Below are 25,021 nucleotides of genomic sequence, written 5' to 3'. Positions count from 1 at the left end.
ATTAACCGATATTGTCTCAGAAGTCATGGTTTTGGTGACTAATAAAACCAAAGCTAACCTAGTAATATAGGGAGGAAGAGGTGTCTTTGGGTGGTTTGTTTTGAGAAGTGGTATAGGAGTCCCCAACCAAAAGTAATCCCCCCCCCCCTTTTTAATGAATAGAATTTATTGTCAAATTGGCTTACATACTGTTTTTCCCATTTTTAAGGTCAGTTGTTAGATCAGAGCTTTCCTGTCAATCATTTTTTATGTGTGCTTGATGTAGAAAACATTGGGAAACACTGATTTTAAGGTGGCCTTTTAGGACCCAGGGTCTTAGGGTTCATTTAGAGTCCCAGTCATAAAAATTTGAGAGTTGCGGGCTTATTCCCAGTGCCTGGGAGTTACTGGTTTGGTCCTGTTTCATGATGGATACATAGGATACATAGGATAGTGCTAGTTTAAAATTTTCTTTTCAGAATGAAAAGGTTGATAATTTGTTATTAAATACCTGATATGTATAGGGGCGCCTGGGTGGCGCAGTTGGTTAAGCGTCCGACTTCAGCCAGGTCACGATCTCGCGGTCCGGGAGTTTGAGCCCCGCGTCGGGCTCTGGGCTGATGGCTCAGAGCCTGGAGCCTGTTTCTGATTCTGTGTCTCCCTCTCTCTCTGCCCCTCCCCCGTTCATGCTCTGTCTCTCTCTGTCCCCCCAAAAATAAATAAACGTTGAAAAAAAAAATAAAAAAAAAAAAACCTGATATGTAGAGCATACTTTTCACAGCTTTTGCATATAATATCACAGTTCTTCAAAATAGCTCTGAAATGGGTAGGGCCAATATCCATATTAGACAGATGAGAGAACTGAAGCTTAAATTTATCCATGGTTTTCACTTGCAGCAATGTGGCATAAATGCCAATGATGTGAAGAAATTGGAAGAAGCTGGATTCCATACTGTGGAGGCTGTTGCCTATGCACCAAAAAAGGAACTAATAAATATTAAGGGGATTAGTGAAGCCAAAGCTGATAAAATTCTGGTAAGTACTGCTTATGTGAGGCATTAGTGGGAATAGTACAAAAGGATATACAGTGAAAGGTGGCAGTGTTCCTCCTTTCATCCCTCATTGTGTCATCCTGGCCCCCTTTCCAGAGGTGACTGCATTAGTTAACTATATATATGCCTCCTTGCATAAATTGGGATTTTCTGTCAAGGAAATCGCAATTTCATGGTATGATATAAGTACTGCCAAATTGATAAGTTTGCGTTCCCACCAGCAGTCAGTGGTATGTACCTTATCTTTCTAGAAATTATGATCTCATGCCTTAGAAATATATTCATTAGTTTGTAACCACAAAAAGAGTTGCAAAAAATATTCATTGACATGTTCATGATATAAGAAAGCAGGCTAATAAAATGTCTAAGTGTATATATACATGGTTGATTTGTGTTTTTAAAAATGTGTGTATTTATGTATAACACATGCACAGAATAACTACACTAAAATATGTTATTTCTGGATGGTAAGAATGTGAGCAATTTTTATTTTTGCCTCAATTTTCTGAAGTTTCTGCATTTTCCATAATACGCTTGTTTTACTTTCAGATAAAAAACTTTATTTCTCAAATATTAAAGCCATGTTAATTAGGCTCTAAGCGTGTATAATCTGTTAGTTGACTAATCACAGGCAAGATTCTTTTTTTTTTTTTTAAGTTTGTTTTGAGAGAGACAGAGACCACATGAATGGGGGAGGGGCATCAAGAAAGGGAGATCGAGAATCCCAAGCAGGCTCTGGGCTGCCAGCACAGAACACAGACAAGATTCTTCTATAATGACAAGAGAGTGTGATTTCAAATCATGCTTTTAGTTTTGTTTTGTTTTTTAACCTTAATGACATAAAGGTGATTTTACTGGCTTAACAGAAATGAGGTAGTAACCTAATAATCCCTTATATAGCACTTTAACTTTGAAATCCCATCCCTTTCATATATATTCTCATCTGGCCTTCATAACAACACTGAAAAAGATAGGGCAAGTATTATCTCTGTTTTACAGATGAGGAAACTTAGGCAGAGTGGTTCAATTATTTACCCAAGGTCATGCAGGCAATAGCAGAACTAAGACTGGAATCCAGTCATTTTCATCCTATCCTATTCTGATCTTTTCTCATCTCTGTTCAGTGTCTTATAGCTCCTATTAATTTTTCTTCATAATTCTCCATGATTACATTTTATTTTATGCATTTATCCTTTGGTATTTATATACATAATTTGATTAGCTTTACCGGTGAATTTTTTTGTTTTGTTTTTTAATGTTTATTCATTTTTGAGAGAGACAGACAGACAGAACATGAGCAGATGAGGGGCAGAGTGAAACAAGGACAGAAGATTCAAAGCAGGTTCTGCATTGATAGCACAGAGCTGGATGTGGGGCTCAAACTCATGAACTCTTAGATCATGACCTGAGCTGAAGTCAGACACTTAACTGATTGAGCCACCCAGGCACCCCCTACCCTTGAAGTTTTTATAGCATAAAGTAAATATCTATAAAATTGTATTTTCATATTTATTTTGATTACTATTATAGTTTCACAGAAATTTTTCACTGAAAAGGTCTTCAAAGGCTAAAGAATCTTCAAGAAAAACTGCATCTTTTGTTATGGGGTAGCTTCAGTGTATGTACTGCTATGTAACTTAGTCAAATGGACAATATCTGAGATTTCTGAGTACTTATCTCATACATTAATATGTACACAACCTGATGAATTCTGTTTTACTGGGTATTCTAAGAGCTTTGAATTTTTTTTTTTTTAACGTTTATTTATTTTTGAGACAGAGAGAGAGCATGAACGGGGGAGGGTCAGAGAGAGAAGGAGACACAGAATTTGAAACAGGCTCCAGGCTCTGAGCGGTCAGCGCAGAGCCTGACTCGGGGCCCGAACTCACAGACCGTGAGATCATGACCTGAGGCGAAGTCGGACGCTTAACCGACTGAGCCACCCAGGTGCCCCGAGCTTTGAATTTTTAAGCACTGGGAGGAGTGTTAACTTCATTTCTTTAGACCATTCTGTAATAGTAATTCAGTCTGGGCTCAAAAATTATAATCCTTAGGGTGTCTGGGTGGCTCAGTCATTTGCGTTTCCGACTCTTGTTTTCAGTCTAGGTCACAATCTCATGGTTCCTAGGATCAAGCCCCCGCATTGGGCTCTGCGCCGATATCTCAGAGCCTGCTTGGGATTCATTCATTCATCCATCCATCCATCCATCCATTCATCCTCTCTCTCTCTCTCTCTCTCCTGCTCCTGTGTGCACGTGTAGTTTTTCAAAGTAAACGTTAAAAAAATTTGTAATTCTTAATTTAAATCTTTAGAGGAATGATATTGCTATCTATGGAAGTATAAAGTTGTCATTTATTGTATTACTTAAATATGTTTGTTGAATTGGTAACTTAATTGGAAATAATAGTTCTGAGCCCCTAGTACCTTAAAGAGTGTTTATCATACTAAGCCAGTAAGTGTCTCTAAAGTCTATTTGTTGTTTTTTTTCTGGGCATTAATATTTGTGACAGAAAAAATCCTGACAGAATCTTTGATTATGCCTGTCTGACCTTAGTTTTAGATATCAAGTTAATGTTTTGCTTTTGTGAAAACACAAATATAGACCTGTAATAAAGTGAAATAAGATATGCAGAATGATATAGAGATGAGTCTATTTTTCCATCCTCTCTGATTTCAGACATTTTATATTGTGAGCTTCTAGTGGGTAAAGATTAGTTGTGTTATTTGCTTTTAAAGGTTAAAGAAAGGGCGCCTGGGTGGCTTAGTCGGTTAAGCGGCCGACTTTGGCTCAGGTCATGATCTCGCGGTCCGTGAGTTCGAGCCCTGCGTCGGGCTCTGTGCTGACCGCTCAGAACCTGGAGCCTGTTTTGGATTCTGTTTCTCCCTCTCTCTGACCCTCCCCCGTTCATGCTCTCTCTCTGTCTCAAAAATAAATAAACGTTAAAAAAAAAAAATTTAAAGGTTAAAGAAGATTTCTTCAGTCACTGTAACTCTTCCCTCCCATTTCTATTCCCCCAAAGTCTTTGAAATTCAGATTTTCACCAAGAATACCTACTATCATAGTGGAGAAAGGAAAATAAAATCCATTTTCAGTATATCTGTCGAAATGGTTGAGAGAGAAAGATTTTGTGAGTGAAATAATGGATTCAGAAGGTGCAGAATTCTTCAGTGGTCTTTTCCACATTTCAAAGTTTATTTGTAATTGGCTTTTGTTGAACTATGTTCACTTGGTGTACTATGAACAGTGACAGATTCAGCACAGATATTTTTTGTTACATGTTTTAAAAAATTTTTTAATGTTTATTTTTGAGAGAGTGTGAGCGGGGGAGGGGGCAGAGAGAGAATGGGAGGCACAGAATCCTTAGCAGGCTACAGGCTCTGAGCTTTTAGCACAGAGCCTGATGTGGGGCTCAAACTCGTGACCACAATATCATGACCTGAGCTGAAGTCGGATGCTCAACTGACTGAGCCACCCAGTCGCTCCTATATATTTTTATTTGCTATTCTGTGTCTCGTGTTCAAGAGTTTGGTAGTTCTTGGCTGTAGATTTAAGGGGGTACCTGGGTGGCCCAGTTGGTTAAATGTCCAACTCTTGATATCAGTTCAGGTCATGATCTCATGGTTCTCGGGATCAAGCCTCAAGTCAGACTGTGAGCTGACAGCCTGGAACCTGCTTGGGGTTCTCTGTCTGCCTCTCCCCTGTTCGTGCACGTGTGCTCTTGCGCTCTTGCACTCTCTCAAAATAAATAAGCTGCTGAAACATTGCAAAAAAAAAAAAAAAAGCCTATAGATTTAAGATTTCACCTAGCACATACGAAAGTAAACTTATTATGTAAGTGTGAGAGTAAAAGTAAAGTTCTCCAGATTAGGCATTTGCATGGTTTTTACTTAACATTTCACTGTTTACCATTCCGTTCCTATAGGAGCTCAGTGACTAGAAAATGTAGGAGTTAAAATGACAAACAGGGAAAGCATCTCCTGTGTTTTTTCCTTAGTATTTTGTTCTTAAAATTTTTTTTTTTAATTTTTTTTTTTTCAACGTTTATTTATTTTTGGGACAGAGAGAGACAGAGCATGAACGGGGGAGGGGCAGAGAGACAGGGAGATACAGAATCGGAAACAGGCTCCAGGCTCTGAGCCGTCAGCCCAGAGCCTGACGCGGGGCTCGAACTCACGGACCGCGAGATCGTGACCTGGCTGAAGTCGGACGCTTAACCGACTGCGCCACCCAGGCGCCCCTAAAATTTTTAAGCTTACTGTAATGCTGAAATAATTTATAATGAAAACTCATATACCCACCACCTAGACTCTACCATTAACATTTTAATATATTTGACTTATCACCTGTCTGTTCATTGATCTATCCAGCAATCTGTCCATTTAATAGAAGTTACAGAAAGATCATAGAAAAAAGGAAAGAAGTTATCACAGACATAATTTAAGAAAATTTCCGGGGCACCTGGGTGGCTCAGTTGGTTAATTGCCCAACTTTAGCTCAGGTCATGATTTCATGGCTCGCAAGTTCAAGCCCCATGTCGGGCTCTGTGCTGACAGCTCAGAGCCTGGAGCCTGCTTCAAATTCTGTGTCTCCCTCTCTTTCTACCCCTGCCCTTCCCCTGCTCATACTCTGTCTCTCTCAAAAATAAACAAACATTAAAAAAATTTCCAGAGCTAAAGGGAAGCAGAAGTCTCATATAGTATGACCTCATGGAGTGTCAAGGACCCACACCTAGACATGTGAGTGTGAAATTCCAGTATACCAATCATGAAGAGAAGATTCTGAAAGATTTCAGAGGGGAAAAAAAGCAACTCTAAAGGAACAGAAAATCAGAAAGACCACATTTCTTTTCAGAAATCTAGCAGGTAGAAGCTAGTAGAGCAGTGTCTTCAAAGTTCTAAGGGCACATAATTTTAACCTAGAATTCTGTTTGTAGCAGTTCTATTAATAATTCAGGCAGAATAAAACATTTTCAGCAATACAAGAATTCACTTTTTTTTTAAGTTTATCTATTTTGAGAGAGAGAGAGAGCATGCATGCAAACAGGAGAGGGGCAGAGAGAGAGAGGGAGCAAGAGAGAATCCCAAGCAGGCTCTGCACTGTCAGTGCAAAGTGGGATATAGGGCTTGGACCCACAAACCGTGAGTGTGATCATGACCTGAGCCGAAATCAAGAGTTAGATGCTTAACCAACTGAGCCAGCCAGGCACCCCAGGAATACAAGAATTCAGAACATTTTTCTCGTATCCACTTTCTTAGGAAGGTACTTGATGATATTCTTTTAACAAAATGAAGGTGGAAAACCAAAGATCTAGGTTAGACTCCAACCTAAGAACTCAGTGAAGGAGTGTCTTTAGACAGTAGTTAGTCTAGAGAGCAAAGACCCCAGTTTGGAAAAGAAAAAGGAACTTCAGGCAGAAGGGTTTCAGTAGAACACATGGTAAGATTGAGAGGTCAGAAAATTTGAGAAATGATAAAATCAGAAAATACTAGAGAAAGACATGACTCAGATATAAAAGCAAAGTAAATGGAGCATGATTTTGAAACTGCTGGCGTATAAAACAATTCATTTGAATTTGACAGCAGAAGCCTTTGAGGGGCATTGAGTTGTTGACACTGGAACTTTAGTATTTCTAGTCCATCGTTTGATTCTGCAGTGAATAAAATTCACAAAGCTGTAATACAGACATTGTAATGTGTTTTCAAGTGAAATAGTATTAGACTTTTTCTTTGTGGAAAGTTTTTAAATTACAAGATTAATGTCAGTACTTGCTATAAATGTATTCAGATATTTCTTTTTTTTGTAGTTACACTCACAGTTTATTTTATTGAATTTAGATTCAAGTTCAACTAATCACTTGTACCTTGACTTGGATTATTTTTCTAGTTGAGTGAGTTTTAATATTTAATAGTTTTTTAAATAGGAATTAGCCTATTTCATTAGTCACGTAATTTGTTGGCATAGAGTTATGATTTTGTAAGCTTGATAGTAATGTCTCATTCCTGATTTGTGATGAGTCTTTTTATTTCTTTTTTATTTATTTTTTTAATGTTTATTTTTGAGAGAGAAAGAGCACAAGCAGGGAAGGGGCAGACACACACACACACACACACACACACACACACACACACACAATCTGAATCAGGCTCCAGCACAGAGACTGACTCAGGGCTTGAACCCACGAACTGTGAGATCATGACCTGAGCTGAAGTCAGATTCTCAACCAACCGAGCCACCCCTAGTCTTTTTATTTTTTTCTTGATCTAACTAAAGGTTTATCAATTTTGCTGATCTTCTCAAAGAACCAAATCCTGGTTTCATTGATTTTCTCTATTGTATTTCTATTCTCTATTTTATTAGTTTCTAATCTTCCTTTCTTCTGCTTGCTTTGTTTAGTGTACTCTTTTTCTGGTATCTTTAAGTGGAAGTTAGGTTATTGATTTAAGATCTTTCTTATAATACTGGCATTGATAGCTATAAACTTCCCTTTAAGCTCTGCTTTTACTGCATTCCATAAGTTGTGGTATGCTGTGTCTTCATTTTCATTCACCTGAAAGTATTTTCCGATTTCCCTTGTCATTTCTTCTTTGACTGATTGGTTATTTAGGAGTGTATCATTTAATTTCCATTATTTGTGAATGCATTTATTTTTAAATTTTGGAATTAATTGATAGATGGTTGAAGTCTTACCAGTGACTGCAAAATAGGATTTAAATGTTTTCAACCTCGACAGTATAAGAGAAAAGGTACAGGTGACAGAGATGGTAAAGTAGATATGGAGGGAGAAGAGACTGAAGGACAAATGTCCTCATTTAACAAAGTAGAAAGTTAAGAGAGAAAGTCTGTGGTTGATGGAACAGGAAACGAGGACTTAAATATATTGTTGGACTTTGTGCCATATTGTCACATTTGTCCTTAAGTCAGGCGAAGTACATATATGTTGGTCTGTAATAGTTTTTTGTTTTTTTTATTTATGTGGATGTATTATTTGAATTAGTAATTTCAAAATTAATCTTCTTCGAGTCCCTAAATTAGTTTACCCTTTAGTTGCCAGAAAGATAAAATAATCCTAGAATTAGAACTATTAGTATTTTTGATAACTTTTTAAAGAGAAATCATTCTAGAAATATTATTAGATGTTGTTTCATCCCACTCTATGTCTGGTTCTTGTTTTATTAATAATGAACATATTTTGTTGATTTGACATTACTTAATTTTCCCAGACTGAGGCAGCCAAGTTAGTTCCAATGGGTTTCACCACTGCAACTGAGTTCCACCAAAGGCGATCAGAGATCATACAGATTACTACCGGCTCCAAAGAACTTGACAAACTACTTCAAGGTATGGTAATCCCTTATGCTCTGTTGTAAACTACAGTTAGCAAAGCATCCAGGTCACAGAACAAAACTAAAGTATTTGGGTAGAATTCGTGTGTTAGATATGATTAAAAGATAAGAGAACTATCCACATTGAAGAAGTAAGACTGCTGTAGGGTGGGACCTGAGTTACACAAAATTGTCTGCCAATTAATTAATTCAGTTTCCATTTAATACCACATTCAGAGGGTAAGCTCCCCCTGCCTAAAGAATTAATTATAACCTACTTTAACACAAGGTTGAAAATCTGATAACTAAAACACTCCGTGTTTGAAGACTAGGTTACAGTATCAATCCATGGTAGTACACACTAATATTTAGGACTTTATGGAAAGCTGTAAAGTTTTTTTGAACTTTTGAAAACACTGCTGCCCTAAAAGATTTGTTTCTTAGTGCTTCACCAAATATTTCAACATTTAAAGTTTTCATTTTGGGGGGAGACAAAATAGTATGCAATCAGCAATCACACTCAAATTTGAGTGTTAGCCCTCCCATCTGTACCTCCCCCCAGCATTTACTGGAGGTATTACATGTGCAAATTACTTAATATCTCTATGCCTCAGTTTTATTATCTTCATAATAAGGATAAAAAGACTTCCTACCTTATAGGTTATTGGAATTAAGTGAAATGGTACATATATATGTGTAGCACAATGCTAGATACACAATTAACAATTAGAAAGTACTAGATGATATTATATCTGTATTTTTTAAGTGACTGCTTATTGACTTGTGATGGTATAGTTCTATATCTCTAGTTAAAGCCACATGTGTGATACAGTTACATAGAGCTGTACACAGATACACAAATGAGATGAGTATACCTATAGTTGGAGAAATATGACTGTATCACTGACAGCTTCCTGATATTGATACTGTACTGTAATTATATAAAATGTTACTCTGGAGGAGGCTGGGTGAGAATTCATGGGATCTTCCTGTACATTTCTTGGCAATTAAAAAGAAAAAAATTTGTTAATGTTTATTTACTTTTGAGAGAGAGAGAAAGAGACAGAGGCATGAGGGGGTAGGGGCAGAGAGAGAGGGAGACACAGAATCTGAAGCAGGTTCCAGGCTCAAAGCTGTCAGCACAGAGCCTGACTCAGGGCTCGAACCCGAAACCACACGATCATGACCTGAGCTGAAGTTGGACGCTTAACCGACTGAGCTACCCAGGCGCCCTGGCAATTTTCTATAGATCTAGAAATATTTCAAAATAAAAAATATTTTAAGAGTTACTGATTGTTGAAAAATGGATTTCCAAATTATGTATACATCTTTTTGATCAGCTCCAAGGGCATTTCTATGATTATTGTTTCTGAATGTTTGTATTTTGCTAAAGGATATTTCTTACTTTAGGAGGAATTGAGACTGGATCAATTACAGAGATGTTTGGAGAATTCCGAACTGGGAAGACTCAGATCTGTCATACATTGGCTGTAACATGCCAGGTAAGCTTTTGGGCTCTAACCAAATCAGCAAAAAAAAGTTGATTCTTGTTATTTTCAAGCATCTTTTGGGATGGAAATAAAAGGCACTTTCTCTATCCCTAAGACTAATTAGAAGGTAGACTTCGTATTGCAGAATTCTTCATTGTGCTAATACTTTCAAATTTTTAATTTCAGATACTTTCTTACCATCCATTAGGCCTCCCCAGGCTTCACCTGCCTTCTTCACTAGTCTAGATTTTATGATTGATCATTAAAGTCCTTCCTTTACAAATACCCTCAGATTTATATTCCCCATCAGAACAGATGCCAATTTTGGATGAACTCTTCTCAGTCTTCTCTGAGAGCTGTCTTCTGAGTGCTTGTTCCCTAATAGCTAATCATACTGGAGAAAAATCATACCGTAAAGCTGATTGTCTGCATTTTATTCATTTTTTTTTTTTTTTTAGTGTTTTATTTATTTTTGGGAGCGAGCGAGCAAACACACAAGCAGGGGAGGGGCAAAAGGAGAGAGGGAATCACAGAATCCAAAGCAGGCCTCAGGCTCTGAGCTATCAGCACAGAGCCCAACATGGGGCTCAAACTCACAAAACGTGAGATCATGACCTGATCAAGTCGGACGTTTAACCAACTGAGCCACCCAGGCACCCCAACTCCTCCTGTTTTCTCCTCTACCTCGTACTAAGTATCTTCTCCATTTCTACTTATGCTCTCATTCATAGGACGATTTGGAAATAGACACAGATAATTAATTGCCTGAGATCATATTGTATTGAAAATCAAACCCGACTTTACAAGCCCATGCTCTTAAAACCTTTATAAGAGTAAAACCTGTACCTGGCTTGTTTTCTGCTGCATTGCTAGTGCCTAGTCAGTGCTTTGCACTCAGTAAATACTTGAAGCAATGGAGACAATAGAATAGATGTCCTAAGACATACTCCTTTGTTTGTTTTAAGATTTTATTTTTTAAGAAATCTGTACACCCAACGTGGAGCTCAAACGTACAACCTGAGATCAAGAGTCATCTGCTTTACTGACCAAACCATTCAGGCACCCCAACACATACTTACTATAACAGAAATTGTATGGAGGAAATAGCATAACTTTTTTAGGAAGAGAGAGGGATTACTTCACCCTAAAGTAATCATGGAACACTTTAGAGAGATAAGAGATTGGACCAGGGCGCCTGGGTGGCGCAGTCGGTTAAGCGTCCGACTTCAGCCAGGTCACGATCTCGCGGTCCGTGAGTTCGAGCCCCGCGTCAGGCTCTGGGCTGATGGCTCAGAGCCTGGAGCCTGTTTCCGATTCTGTGTCTCCCTCTCTCTCTGCCCCTCCCCCGTTCATGCTCTGTCTCTCTCTGTCCCAAAAATGAATAAACGTTGAAAAAAAAAAAATTAAAAAAAAAAAAAAAAAAAAAAAAAAAAGAGATTGGACCATACTCCTGAAGAATGCTAAATTTGAGTAGGTAAAGAAATTAAAAAGCATTTAACTAGGGAATGGTATGTGCAGAAGTGCAGGAGCACAGGGGCATGATATATGGAGAAGACAATAAATAAACCCGTTTATCTAGCTCAGAGGTCTTACTTGGAAAAGTCGTAGGAGTTAAACCTTAAAAGGACACATCGAGGTACACCTGGCTGGCTCAGTTCGTGCAGCATGTGACTCTTGATCTTGGGGTTGTGAGTTTGAGCCCCACGTTAGGTATGGAGATTACTTAAAATCTCTAGGAGAAAAAAGGACAGCTCAAGAACACGTTTTAGAAGGTCTTCGCTATAATGTAAGGAGTTTACACTCGATTCTGTAAAGAGTGGAGATCATAAAATCTTCCTCAACCGAAAAGAAATAAGTAGGGGGGCTTGGGTGGCTTAGTCCAACTTCAGCTCAGGTCATGATCTCACAGTTCGTGGGTTCAAGTCCCATGTTGGGGTTTGCACTGTCGGTTTCAGAGGGAGAGTGTTCGCATTCTCTCTTCCAAAAATGAAACATTAAAAAAATTTTTTTTGAATAACAAGTAATATTTTCAGAAATACTCTGGTAGCAACCTGTTGAGAATTGGAAGAAGAGGCAAAAGCTGAGGATATTTAATGGATGATTATTATAAACATCAGCTGATTGGGTATAAACTAAAATAGTCACATTGAAGAGATACAGGCAGAAGATGTAAAAGGCGGCATTTAATGACTGATGATAAAAAATATATATATCCTTCAGCCCAACAATCTATTAATTTGGTAAACTCTAGAAAGGATTTGGGGGAGAGAGGTAGTTTTTATGGAAAGATTAGTTCAAATTTAGAGAATTGGGTTTGAGGTAATGAGACAACCAAGTAAAATTGTCTAGCGGTATTTAGAGATGGTGTAACTAAGTCCTATGTAGAGAAGTAACATTGGAATCTCTGAAAATGAAAGATCTGAGAAGAGATAAGGATATAGAAGGGACAGTGAACAAATTTGTCACTGTTTTGCAACTTTAAGCAGTGTTTTGAGGAGCCCTTTTTCTTCTTTGGGGTCCTAACATTCCTTGGTTTAAGGGTATGTTGCTGTGAGTAGCTGGCCCAGTGAGTACCCTGGAACCTGGCCCATTACTATGGGTCAACTCTATTAGAATTTTTGAGGCTAGGAGTGCCTGGGTGGCTCAGTCAGTTAAGTGTCTGACTTCAGCTCAGGTCATGATCTCATGGTTCGGGAGTTGGAGCCCCACATTGGGCTCTGTGCTGACAGCTCAGAGCCTGGAGCCTGCTTCGCATTCTGTGTCCCCTTCTCTCTCTGCTCCTCTCCCCACTTGCGTTCTCTCTCTCTCTCTCTCTGTCTCTGTCTCTCTCTCTCTCAAAAACAAACATTAAAAAAAAAATGTTAGGGTCTCCTGGGTGGCTCAGCCATTTGAGCATCGACTTTGGCTCAGGTCATGATCTTAACGTTTGTGGATTCAAGCCCCGCATTGAGCTCTGTGCTGACAGTTTGGAACCTGGAGCCTGCTTCAGAGTCTGTGTCTCCCTCTCTCTGCCCCTCCCCCACTCATGCTCTGTCTCACTCTCCCTCAAAAATAAATATTAAGAAATTTTTTTTAATTTTTAAGAATTTTTTTAGGCTTTATTACAGTTTTAGGTATTTTGAAGGAAATGGCATTATTTTAATCTAGATAGATTATACTCACTTCTCCCATGGACACAGCTTACTGATGAAGTTCAGGAACAACTCACATGAAATTTGCCTCTTTATAGCAGTATGACAGAGGAGGGTTACTGGTATCTTTCTATTCTAGTGTGAATTCTTATCCTCTCAACAACAGTAGTTCTTGGAACTCATTTATAAATTGTTCTCTTTTGTGTTTTTTTTTCCTCTTGTAAAAAGAGTTTTGAACTATCCCTCATAATTTATTCAGTATTTAAATAGTTTATCAAAAATGTTAATTATTTCAATGTAATGTGCTATGGTTTCAGATGGTATTACAAGCCGTAAAAAAAAAAAACAACTGATTTTGTGGGGCACCTGGGTGACTCAGTTAAGCATCTGACTTCAGCTCAGGTCGTGATCTCACCGTTCCCGAGTTTGAGCCCCGTGTCAGGCTCTGTGCTGACAGCTCGAAGCCTAGAGCCTATTTCAGATTCTGTATCTCCTTCTCTTTGCCCCTCCCTCCCTCTCTTTCTCTCTCTCACTCTCAAAAATAAATATTAAAAAAAAAAGAAATACTTATTTTGTTAGCATCCTGTGTCTTACATAAGTTCACATTTTAGTAAGACACATATATCTGCAGAGACTAATATTTTCTCAAGTCACCCAACAAAATCTTTTTTTTTTTTCTCATGTTATAGATACGTACTTCATTAGTCACAGCTTCTACGTTGAAATGGTGAATGTCATTTCTTGAGATAGGAAAATACTCTGGTTCTTTGTGAATAAAGGTGTTTGGAACAGTAAGAGGCCCAGCTTGATAGTCTCCTGGTTTTTTTCATCATTTACCTTTTTCCTTTTAATTTTAATTATTTAATTCTCATTTTAATTGCTTCTTTTCCTGATTGCTCTACTGATCTTTTTGCTGCAGACCAAATGTCACCGTATGTCTTACGAGACAGCCAAGTTAGAATTCCACTGTCAGGTATACCTGAGCCATTGTTGTTTCTCCTCATAAAGAATTCTGAGGAGGAGAGATTGGGGGTAGAGGAGAACTTTGAGACTGAGACTTATAAAGGGGGGAGCATTGAGAAGAAGAGTGGTAGTGAGCAATAGAAGCTGTAGCTTACTGCCTGGGCACCATTAGAAAACTGTTAACAAAAGGGAAATATAGCACCATGATGTGGGTCATTTGACAGGATATGTTACCTTTTTAAGTAGAAATGGTTTCTGCATGTTGTTTTGACAGAGATTCATGTGGAATAAATACTTACAGCATATCTGTAGTGGCTAAGGCAACTACGTACACTTGATCTTAGCCAAAAGGCCGAGAAGCAATTAGGGCAACTACGTATGTCACGCTTATGCTCTTCAACTGTGCAAACAGAATCCTATCCTGGGACTATTTATTAAGTAGATTATGCCTGTCAACAATAAACTGAAGCAAAATTCTCAAACATATCCTTTCTATAAAAGTAACTGAACATTCACAGGTGACTGAACACCTATAGAGCTTTTTTTGTTTTGTTTTGTTTTAAGAGACAAACATGCTAATTCATTAATAACAGAAAGGATTACATTTCACCATCCCGAGACCTGGAACTAGAGGTATAGAGAGGATGTTAGATTACTGCTTGAATCTAAACATTTTCTGCTCTCATTTGTTGAGATTTTCTTAACTTAATTTTACCTCTTAATGAAATAAAATTCCAGTACATTAGATCTCTATCTAATAATGAAGTTATGTAAAGCTGAGAGCCACAGTTAGATTACAAAAATAAAGAACCCATGTTTGTTCAAAGTACTAGAGATATTTTCAAATTCAGAGAATACAGATTATCAAAAATTGCAGTTTTGAATGCATATATGCCCTTTGACAGAAAGTGTGGCTTCCATGGGGCATCTGGGTGGGTCAGTTGGTGAAGGGTCCAACTTTGGCTCAGGTCATGATGTCACGGTTTGTGAGTTTGAGCCTTACATCGGGCTCTGTGCTGACTGCTCAGAGCCTGGAGCCTGCTTCAGATTTTCTGTCTCCCTCTTTCTCTGCCCCTCTACTGCTCATGCTCTATCTCTTTCTCTGTCTCAAAAAGAAACATTTAAAAAAACTTTTTTTAAATGTGGCTTCCACAATTTTCACATAAAGTCAAGAATAAATGTACAAAGAGTTTATACCATAGCATTATAAAATGGTGAAAGTTCAGAACAACCTGCATCACTAAATTAGGAAGTAGGGTGAAATTATGTTACTAAGCAGTTATTAAAAATAGCTAACTTGGTGGTGGTGTCCCAGTCCAGTAACACAAGATAACTGCAGTGGCACTGGAGGGCAAGATGGAGGGGACAGAATGGGCTGGAGTGCAGAGCATGCAGTCCATCCCCTTGAAATTGGCTCAGTAAACACAGTGGGACCTTGTCCACTTTTCTGTCAGTCTGCCTACCTATACCCAGCCACCTGTGGTCTCCCTTCTTCCAAAGAGGTCACATAGCTCAAAAAGAACCTCTTCTCATGCTAGCAGTAAAGATAACAAACTGTGAGAAAAATGGGGATCCTCATTCATCTTAATTCCTTAATTTCTTCAGCCCTGAGTCTCAAGATTTTCTCCTCCCCAAAAAACTAAGTCAGCCTTTGCTGTCCTTTTGGCCAGTGATTCCAAACATTTCCTCTGTCGAGACCCTCTTTTGTTGTATACATATCCTTTTCTCCTTCCGTGGATTCTTAGGATTTAAAAGATAACAATCTTTTTCCCCTTTCCAAATTAACAAAGCCTCTGTAACTGAGTGCTAAGGTCAATGCCGTAGGGGTAGGCATATCATCAGATTTCAAAGTGCTTTTTGTATGTCAAGCACTGTGCTAACCACTTTATGTGAGTTATTTAATCTTCAGAACAATCCTATAAGGTGGGTTTTATCTACATTTTACAGAAAAGGAAACAGATTAATATTCTCAAGGTCACATGGTAATGGCAGAACCACATATGAAAAGCCTTTGTATGAAACTGCATAGATTATGATCTGGAAGATTACTTCTGGGAGATGGGAGGGATAAAGAAGAACTTTTAGTTTTTACTCTACTTATTTCTATATTGTGTGAATTTTTAAATCAAGCATATAGTACTTTCATAATTTTGAAAAGGATTTTCTCAGAAATAGGAAAAAGAAATTTTGATGATATAGGCCCTTAATGTAAAATGTCCTAAAGGATTTTCCTTAGAATTTAAAGGTGAATTATGGCTCCAAAGTAGATTTCTAGGGTGGAAACTACCCTTTAGCATAATTCACTTAAAATTTGTAAAACTCAAAGGTGTCTGGCATGGGATAGCCCAAAACTGAGATTTCCCTAAGTGGTTCATAAGACTGTTTTCGTTTCTTTCCTTTTTCTTTAAACTCTACTCTCCAGGGCACCTGGGTGGCTCAGTCGGTTAAGTGTCCGACTTCAGCTCAGGTCATGACCATCTCATGGGTCATGAGTTCAAGCCCCACATTGGGCTCTGTGCTGACAGTTCACAGCCTGGAGCCTGCTTCAGATTCTGTGTCACTCTCTCTGCCCCTTTCCTGCTCACGCTCTCTCTCAAAAATAAATAAATGTTAAAAAAAATTTTTTTTTATTTAAAAAACTCTCCTTTTTTTCCTTTTGTTCATTTTTAACGCCTGTAGGTACTATTGGAATGAGCACCTTTTTTCTTTTTTTCTTTAAACTTACAAGCTAACGTAGTAAATAATCTTTCAAATGTTTGTACTCTGGGCTCCTAGGTGGCTCAGTCATTTAAGCATCCAACTTCGGCTCAGGTCATGATCTCACAGTTCGTGCATCTGAGCCCCACATCAGGCTCTCTGCTAACAACGCAGAGCCTGCTTCAGATCCTATGTCTCCCTCAATCTTTGTCCCTACCCCACGCTCACTCACGCGCTCTCTCTCTCTCTGTCAAAAATTTTTAAAAAACATTAAAAAAAACTTACCTGGGATCTGAAAAAAAATTTTTTTAATGTTTGTATTCTTGAGAGAATTGTTCAGTCTTATATTGGTATGCAGACTTAGAATTTTATCATCTACTTTGAACTGTATTTCCAAGCAGTCCAACTCTGGTAGGACTCTGGATTCACTTGGTGTGGGTCACCATGAGCTTCATAATTCCTTGTTTCTACTATTTGTATTTCTCTTGAAGGGAATGCTTCCTCCCTACTTCTGAGTGTCTCTTTAATGTATTTTTTCCCTTTGCCTAATTGGGGTGAATGGGGAAGTTGATTAGTTATATCAGAAGAAGTACAGTGTTCATTTCCACATTGTTATTTTTGTTCTCTCTAGCTTCCCATTGACCGAGGTGGAGGAGAAGGAAAGGCCATGTACATTGACACTGAAGGTACTTTTAGACCAGAAAGGCTGCTAGCAGTGGCTGAGAGGTAGGTTACTCGATTAAATAAATCTGGCCTCACCTGTCACTGTAGTGATTGCCAGGGTTATTAGTATGTCTGAAGAGTGTCTCTTCTCTTACTTCTGTGTATGCCAATGTTATGTGTAGTTCAGAAGAATGACCTTCCATAGTAGAGGAAAGTGCTCTTCTTTAAAATCTATGAGTTATTGTCAGACTGGATAAAAAACTACAACTGTATGCTGTCTCCTAGAGAAACACTTTAGATTCAGAGACACATAGGTTGAAAGAAAAAGGATGGTAACATATTGCATACAAACAGTAACCATAAGAGAGCTGGAGTGGCTATACTAATATCAGACAATATAGACTTTAAGACAAAAAATATGTATTACTAGAGACGAAGAGGAACATTGGGAAAATAGAACATTATAAACATATCCATACCTATCCTCAGGCCCCAAAATATGTGAAACAAAAACTGCCGTAATTGAAGAACAAAATAGACAATTTAACCATATTTTGTTGGGGACCAGTATCTTACTTCAAAAGACCTGTAGCGTCATATTTCATGGTGAAAGTCTGAATGCTTTCTCCTTAAGATTGGAAACAAGGTGAGGATGTGTACTCTCACTACTTATATTCTACTGAAGTGGAATATGCTGAATGTACTGAAGGTCCTAGTCAGTGAAGTCAGGTGAGAAAATGAAATGAAAGGCATCCAGATTGGAATGGAAGATGTAGAACTATCTTTATTCACCAATGACATGCTCCTGTATGTAGAAAATCCTAAGGAATCTACATAGACACAAAACTGCCAGAACTAGATTAGTTCAGCAAGGTTGTAGGATATAGTGTCAGTATGCAGAAATCCATTGTATTTTCATATACAAGCAATGAACAGTTCAAAAATTAAGAACCCAATTTCATCATTCACAGTAGCACTGAATTCCATTCACTGTCAAAAAGATCAAAATAGTAATAATTTCAACAGAAGACTACAAAACATCGATGAAAGAAATTGAAGATCTACATAATTAGAGAAACAGTCCATCTTCATGGATTGGAAGACACAGTATTACTAAAGTCTTAATTTTTCCTCCAACTAATCTATGGATTCAGCACAATCCCTACAGAAGTTTTAGGAAACTTTTTTGTAGAAATCAACAAGCTGATTATAAAATTTATATAGAAATGTCTAGGATCCAGAATAGCCAAACCATTCTTAGGGTGGGGGAGGTGAAGAGAAAGAACAAAATTGGAGGTCTTGGTCTTCTTTATTTTAAAATTTACTATAAGGCAACAAAAATTAAGACAGTGTGGTACTGGCATAGGACAGACATGTGAATCAGTGAGACAGAACTGAGAATTCAGAAATGAGCTCTTTAATTTATAGTCACTTGATTTTTGATAAAGATGCCAAGGCAATTTAATGGTTCCCAATTAAGAGTCTTTTCAGGAAATGGTGCTAATGTTGTTGGGTATCAACATGCAAAAAAGATAAATTTAGACCCTTACACCATAAATAAAATTGACAAAAATGGATAATAGTCTGATAACTCTTCAAAAAATTAAACAGAATTATAGTATAATTCAGCAGTTCCACTTGTGAGTATATGCTCTAAAGAATTGAAATACGGACTTCGGTACGTGTACACCAGTGTTCATAGCACTAATCACAATAGCCGAAAACTGGAAACAACCCATTTATTCATCACTAGATGAATGGATAAACAAAATGTCATAAACACACAATGGAATATTTTTTAATCTTAAAAAGGAAGGAAATTCTCATACATGATACAACATGGATGAATATTGAAAATATGCTAAGTGAAATAAGCCAGTTACCCAAGGACAAATTATATGATTCCTCCTCTTATATGAGGTACTTAAAGTAGTCAAATTCATAAAGGTAGTAGAACAGTGGTCCCCAGGAGCAGGAGGTGAGGGGATTTAGGAGTTATTATTTAAGGGATACAGTTTTAGTTTGGGATGATAAAAAGTTGTAGAGATGGATGGTGGTGATGGTTGTACACCATGGAAATGTACTTACTGCCACTGGACTGTACATTTTTAAAAAGGTTGAAATGGTCAATTATATGTCATGTATATGTACTTTATTATTACTATTTTAAGGATGATGGTCCTAAATAAAATTAATACTATAAAACTTAGGACAAAAGGGCAGGCAAAAATATTTGTGATCTTGAGGTAAGCAAAGATTTCAAAACACCATCCATGAAAGAAAAAAATTGATGTTTTTATTTTCATCAAAATTTGAAACTTGTGTGTTTCAAAGAACATTAGTAAGAAAGTACAAAGACAACCCAGAGAATGTCAGAAAATATTTGCAAATCATGTATCTGAAGGGTCTAGTATCCAGACTATACAAAGATCGCTTAAAATCCAACAATAAAAAGACAACCCAATTAAAAAATGAGCAAACTATTTGTATAGCTGTTTCTCCAAACAAGATAAATGGCCAAGAAGCACATGAAAAGATGCTCAACATCATTAGTCAAGGGGAAAAACAAAACCACAATGAGATACCACCACCAGGCTAGCTGTAATAAAAAAGGTAGTAACAAGTGTTAGGGAGGATATAAAGAAACTAGAATCCTAATTGCTGGTAAGAATGTAAAATGGTCCAGTCACTTTGGAAAACAGTGTGGCAGTTAAATATAAAATTACCACATAACCCAGCAGTTTCACTCCGGTTATGTATGTACCCAAGAGATACGAAAACATATCCACATACAGACTTGTATATGGATGTTTATAGTATTGTTATAATAGCCCCAAACTGAAAATAACCCAATTGGCAATCAACTCATGAATGAATAAACAAAATTTGGTTTATGTATACAGTGGAGTACTATTCAACAATAGAAAGGAATGAAGTACCGATGCATGTTATAACATAGATGAACCTCAGAAGACATACTAAATGATAAAAGCTAGGCACATAAGACCACATATTATATAATTTTATTTATATGAAATTTCCAGAAGGAGAAAATCTGTAGAGACCATAGATAAGTGGTTGCCTGGGCAGGGAGTAGGAACAGGAAATAACTGCATATATACTTGATAGATCTTTTCAGGAAAACGGAAATGTTTTAAAATTAGATAGTGATAATGGTTGTACAACTCTGCAAATTTTATTACTAAGAAGTCATTCAGTTGTACACTTAAAAGCAGGTCAATTTTATGGCATGTAAATTATACCTCACTAAAGTTAGTAACAAATGTCCAAGTTTCTCTGTCCCCTGATACATCTTTCAAATAAACTATCGAAAGTTTTACTTAATTTCTCTTGTCTAGAGTCAAATGTGATAATTTGGTCCCTACCACACATTTTAATGAAACCTAGTCATTAAATATAATTTAATTGCATGTTTAGACATCAGACTCAAGTTGAAACTTAACTGGCTAAGTTGAAAATAATTTTTTTTTAGCTTTAGAATTATAACCGAATTCTCTTTCACAGTTTACAATTTGAGGGATCCAGGGTATCAAACATAAACCATTGAGGCAAAAAAATCAGTTGGAACCATAATTGCAGCTCTTTGTGTCTGCTTATAAAATATTTCAAAGAAGATTCACTCATTTGCAACCTGATCTTAGTTTTATTTTTCTTTTTTTTTTTTTTAATGTTTATTTTTGAGAGAGCATAAGTGGGGGAAGGGCAGAGAGAAGAGGACAGAGGATCCAAAGCTTGACAGCAGCAAGCCCAATGTGGGGCTCAAACTCACTAACCACGAGATCATGACCTGAGCCAGAGTCACTCAACCACCTGAGCTACCCAGGCTCCCCTGATCTTCATTTTCTAAAGATGGGTGTACTACACTGTATCTTCCCTCCCAAAGTTATTTTTGTTCTTGTACAGAAGTCACACTTCTAATTTTTAAGTACACTGTTTCAGTAGCTGAGTTTTTTGAGTTAGAATTTTGCCCAGTAACATAAATGAGTGCTCAGATAGGATAGATGAGATAGTAAAATGTTGGCTATGAGGACAGGGCTTTGTTTTGGTCACTCACTGTCTACCTAAGCCCTAGAAAAGGGCATTTGGCATTTATTAATGAATGAATTAGTATTTATTAATTAGGGCCATGTTCATGGCTGTTTTGTCAAGTAAAGGAAAAATGTTTATTGTACTTTTTTAAAGGTTTTCTTTTTAAGTATTCTCTACACCCAACATGGGGCTCAAACCCACAACCCCAAGATCAAGAGTTGCAAGCAAGGAAAAATATGTTTAAATAAAAATGTCAGTCTATTTTATCACTTCTACCTATCAGAAAACTTTTTGTAATTGAATTTCTGTTTATGTATATTGAGTTTATATTATAGTTCTGAGAAAGTAACAGCACTTCCTTAAGCTAGTACCTAATTTCCCTTCACAACAGAACAACCCTCATTTTAGTTGTTGAAGAATACTGACCCACATCCAGGTTACTATAACTCAGGGCTTCTCCAGAATACAGTCCTCAGTATAGCTGCATTAGCATCACCTGGGCACAGTTCACAGTACAAATCCTGACTCCACTCACATTCTACTGAATCAGAAATTGTTAGGGAATCAAAATAGGGTCCAGCAATGTTTTAACAAGCTCTCTAGGTGATCTGCATGCTTGCTAAAGTTTAAAAGCCATGACCATAATTGCTAGCTACAGTGTCACCACCTTTTTTGAAAGTTCTTTTAAATACTCTCAAAGAATGCCAGACCCCTCTTGAAGCCCATATAGCTGTTTTTCATACTTATGTGTTAAGAATCACCTGAGGTATTTGTTAAATATATAAATTACTGTACCTCTTCCCCCCAAATTGTGATTTATTAAGTCTTGGTTAGGCCCAGAAAATTTTTTTTATAAGTGTTCCAGGTTATTCTTGAGGAAGTTCTGGAAACACTATGAGAGAGGATACTTATTTTTAGCCAACTTTTTCCATGTTATGGGAATTGAAAATTCCATGTACTGCTTCAGGAATGTAAGCATCGAGATCCCTATAGTGTTTCTTGTGAATGCTGCTGACAGGCCAGAGTAACTCTTTGTTTTTCTGGTGAACCATCCTTATTCTTATAGCAAAAGATACTTTCCTGATAGATGACATTAATGCTTCTTCAGCAAATCTAGACTTGTGTAGTGCAGTACTTAGGCCTCTTGAATCTTTTTTTCTTAACAGCCATGATTTAAATATGGAAAATTTTATCTCCAGTTTAACTGGTCAGGATTCCAAGATAAAACTCTATCCTTATTGCATCTCATTATCTTCATGCTCAGACTTAATAATTCATTATCATCAATCCACTTAATGCCAAAGCTGAACAAGTACTTGTGTTGATAATGACAAAGAATAGCAGGTGAAATGTCCATAAAGTACAAAGATGATGTGGAAAATTCAGTTGGTTAGAGTGAGATGTCCTGATATTGAGGTTTACCTCATTGCAATGCTCTATCCAAGTGCTAGAATATTCCTTTGTTTTTCTGTTCTGTTGGGGAGGAAAAGCCAGAGGAAAACTTTTAAGCTAAATCTCAGAAGAATAGGTTTAATGCAGTGTATGCTTTTGTACAGATCAGAGTCTCCACATAGACTGCTTCTATAAAAGACTGACAGGATCATAAACATAGAAATTTATGGTTCTCAAAGAATTACAGTGCCTTGATTTTGTTTAAACAGATTCTTTTAAACTATGACATAAGCGAGTTGGTGTACTTTTGAACTGTAATGATTTTAGGTGACGTTAATATGAAAATATTACTTGGGTATAGTGGTAGGGTTCTCTTTGAGTTATAGATAAAAGCTTTATTCAGTAACACTTATTCAGAATTTACTAGGTATAAAAAATGTGCTAGGTAAGAGAGGCCAAGTTTTTCCCTCAAGAAATTTGTAGTCTAGTAAAAGAATGGTAGGGTGGCTCCTCAAAAGTGCCATATAAAGTCCTAAACCAAATTTTCTAGAAGTGCACAAGAGGGAGAATCACATCTATTTGAGAGGTGCAGGGAGAACCTTTGTAAAAATGCAGGCATTTAGTTGTGTCTTGATAGATGGATAAAATCAAAATATCTTTGAAGAAATGGGTCTCCATTATGGTATATTTAATGAAAATAAAAGTTGTCCTACTCATACCACTTTGAGCATTCAAATCTTAGGGTAGCAGTTAGAGAGGTATAAGGAAAAAAAAGATTATTCTAAGAAAATAGAAGGTATCTTACTTGCCTTTTTTTTTTTTTTTTTAAAGTTTGAGAAAGTAAGAGAAAAAGGTCCTCTTATATGCTAATGAAAAAGGAATGGCACCTGGGTGGCTCAGTCAGTTGAGTGTCTGACTCTTGGTTTCAGCTCAGGTCATGATTTCATGATCATAGGATTGAGCCCCAAGTCCAGCTCTGAGCTGTCCGTGAGCCTGCTTGGGATTCTCTCTCTACCACTTTCCTGCCCCTCCCCACTCTCATGTGCACGCGCGCGCTCTCTCTCTCTCTCTCTCTGGAAATAAACTTTAAAAAATGAAAAGGAAAAAATCAGTGAAGCACATGATGAACTAAGGTACCACTTATTTAACCATACTGGATACATGTCTTATAATCTATCTTAACTATAACTGGTTACTAGCAAGAAAAGAAAATAGAAGAAATGAAATACAGGAGTACCTGGGTGATTCGGTCAGTTAAGTGTCCGACTCTTGATTTTGGCTCAGGTCATGCTCTCACAGTTTGTGAGATAGAGCCCCGGGTCAGGCTCCATGCTGACAGTGTGGAGCCTGCTTGGGATTCTCTCTCTCCCCCTTTCTTTATGCCTCCCCTACTCGCTTGCTTACTCTCTCAAACTTTAAAAAGTGAAAACCTTTATTTAAAAAAACGAAATACACTTGTCTTGAACTTCTTCAAGTTGAGTCTGTTCAGAAGGTTTTATTCCTGTATAACAATAGTTTACATGAATTTAATTGACTTGAATGATGATTTGTTTCAGTTCCAATTCTGTCATGTTGCTTTGGTTTTTCCGGGAAACATGTGGAACATTATATTTAGAAATTTCTTATTTTGGCTCAGGAGTCCTCAAAGACTGAGTTTGATTTAGTCTGAAGTCCTGCCTGGTAGATCTACTCCTTCTACTTTTATTTAAAAAAAAATTTTTTTTTAACGTTTTATTTATTTTTGAGACAGAGACAGAGCATGAACGGGGGAGAGTCAGAGAGAGGGAGACAAAGAATCAGAAGCAGGCTCCAGGCTCTGAGCCATCAGCCCAGAGCCCGACGCGGGGCTCGAACTCACGGACCGCGAGATCGTGACCTGAGCTGAAGTTGGCCGCTTAACCGACTGAGCCACCCAGGCGCCCCTCCTTCTACTTTTAGTAGAAAAGGAATTAATATTCTTTGGTCATAACATTTCTTGCCTAATCATCCAAGTAATTTCTTTGTTAATTTCAAGTCTACCTGAGTTTTGTGTGCAGTCTAAACATGTTCTCTATTCTCTTCTAGATATGGTCTCTCTGGCAGTGATGTCCTGGATAATGTAGCATATGCTCGAGGGTTCAACACAGACCACCAGACCCAGCTCCTTTATCAAGCATCAGCCATGATGGTAGAATCTAGGTCTGTGCTCAGTAGAAGACATGGAATATGTTCCAGAGCCCTCACCCTGAATTTTATGTAGGCTATGTGACAGAACTGATAATAACTTGAATTAGAAAGGGG

The 25,021-nt window shown here is 37.5% G+C and overlaps 1 protein-coding gene across 2 annotated transcripts in view; it reads left to right on the top strand.

Moving 5' to 3' along the window:
- RAD51 (RAD51 recombinase) overlaps window positions 1-25,021 on the top strand; it is a 33,739-nt gene that overhangs the window by 7,104 nt on the left and 1,614 nt on the right. For both annotated transcript variants that reach the window (XM_043555644.1, XM_043555643.1), the window contains exons 3-7: window positions 877-1,014; window positions 8,254-8,371; window positions 9,766-9,857; window positions 17,268-17,362; window positions 24,806-24,919. In XM_043555644.1, the coding sequence (XP_043411579.1) occupies window positions 877-1,014; window positions 8,254-8,371; window positions 9,766-9,857; window positions 17,268-17,362; window positions 24,806-24,919 (557 nt within the window). The remainder of the gene's footprint in view (window positions 1-876; window positions 1,015-8,253; window positions 8,372-9,765; window positions 9,858-17,267; window positions 17,363-24,805; window positions 24,920-25,021) is intronic.

The sequence above is a fragment of the Prionailurus bengalensis genome, chromosome B3 (genome assembly GCF_016509475.1).
Source record: "Prionailurus bengalensis isolate Pbe53 chromosome B3, Fcat_Pben_1.1_paternal_pri, whole genome shotgun sequence".
NCBI lineage: Eukaryota > Metazoa > Chordata > Mammalia > Carnivora > Felidae > Prionailurus > Prionailurus bengalensis.
Note: the sequence above shows the minus strand (reverse complement) of the source record. Positions and strands in the feature narration are given on the sequence as shown.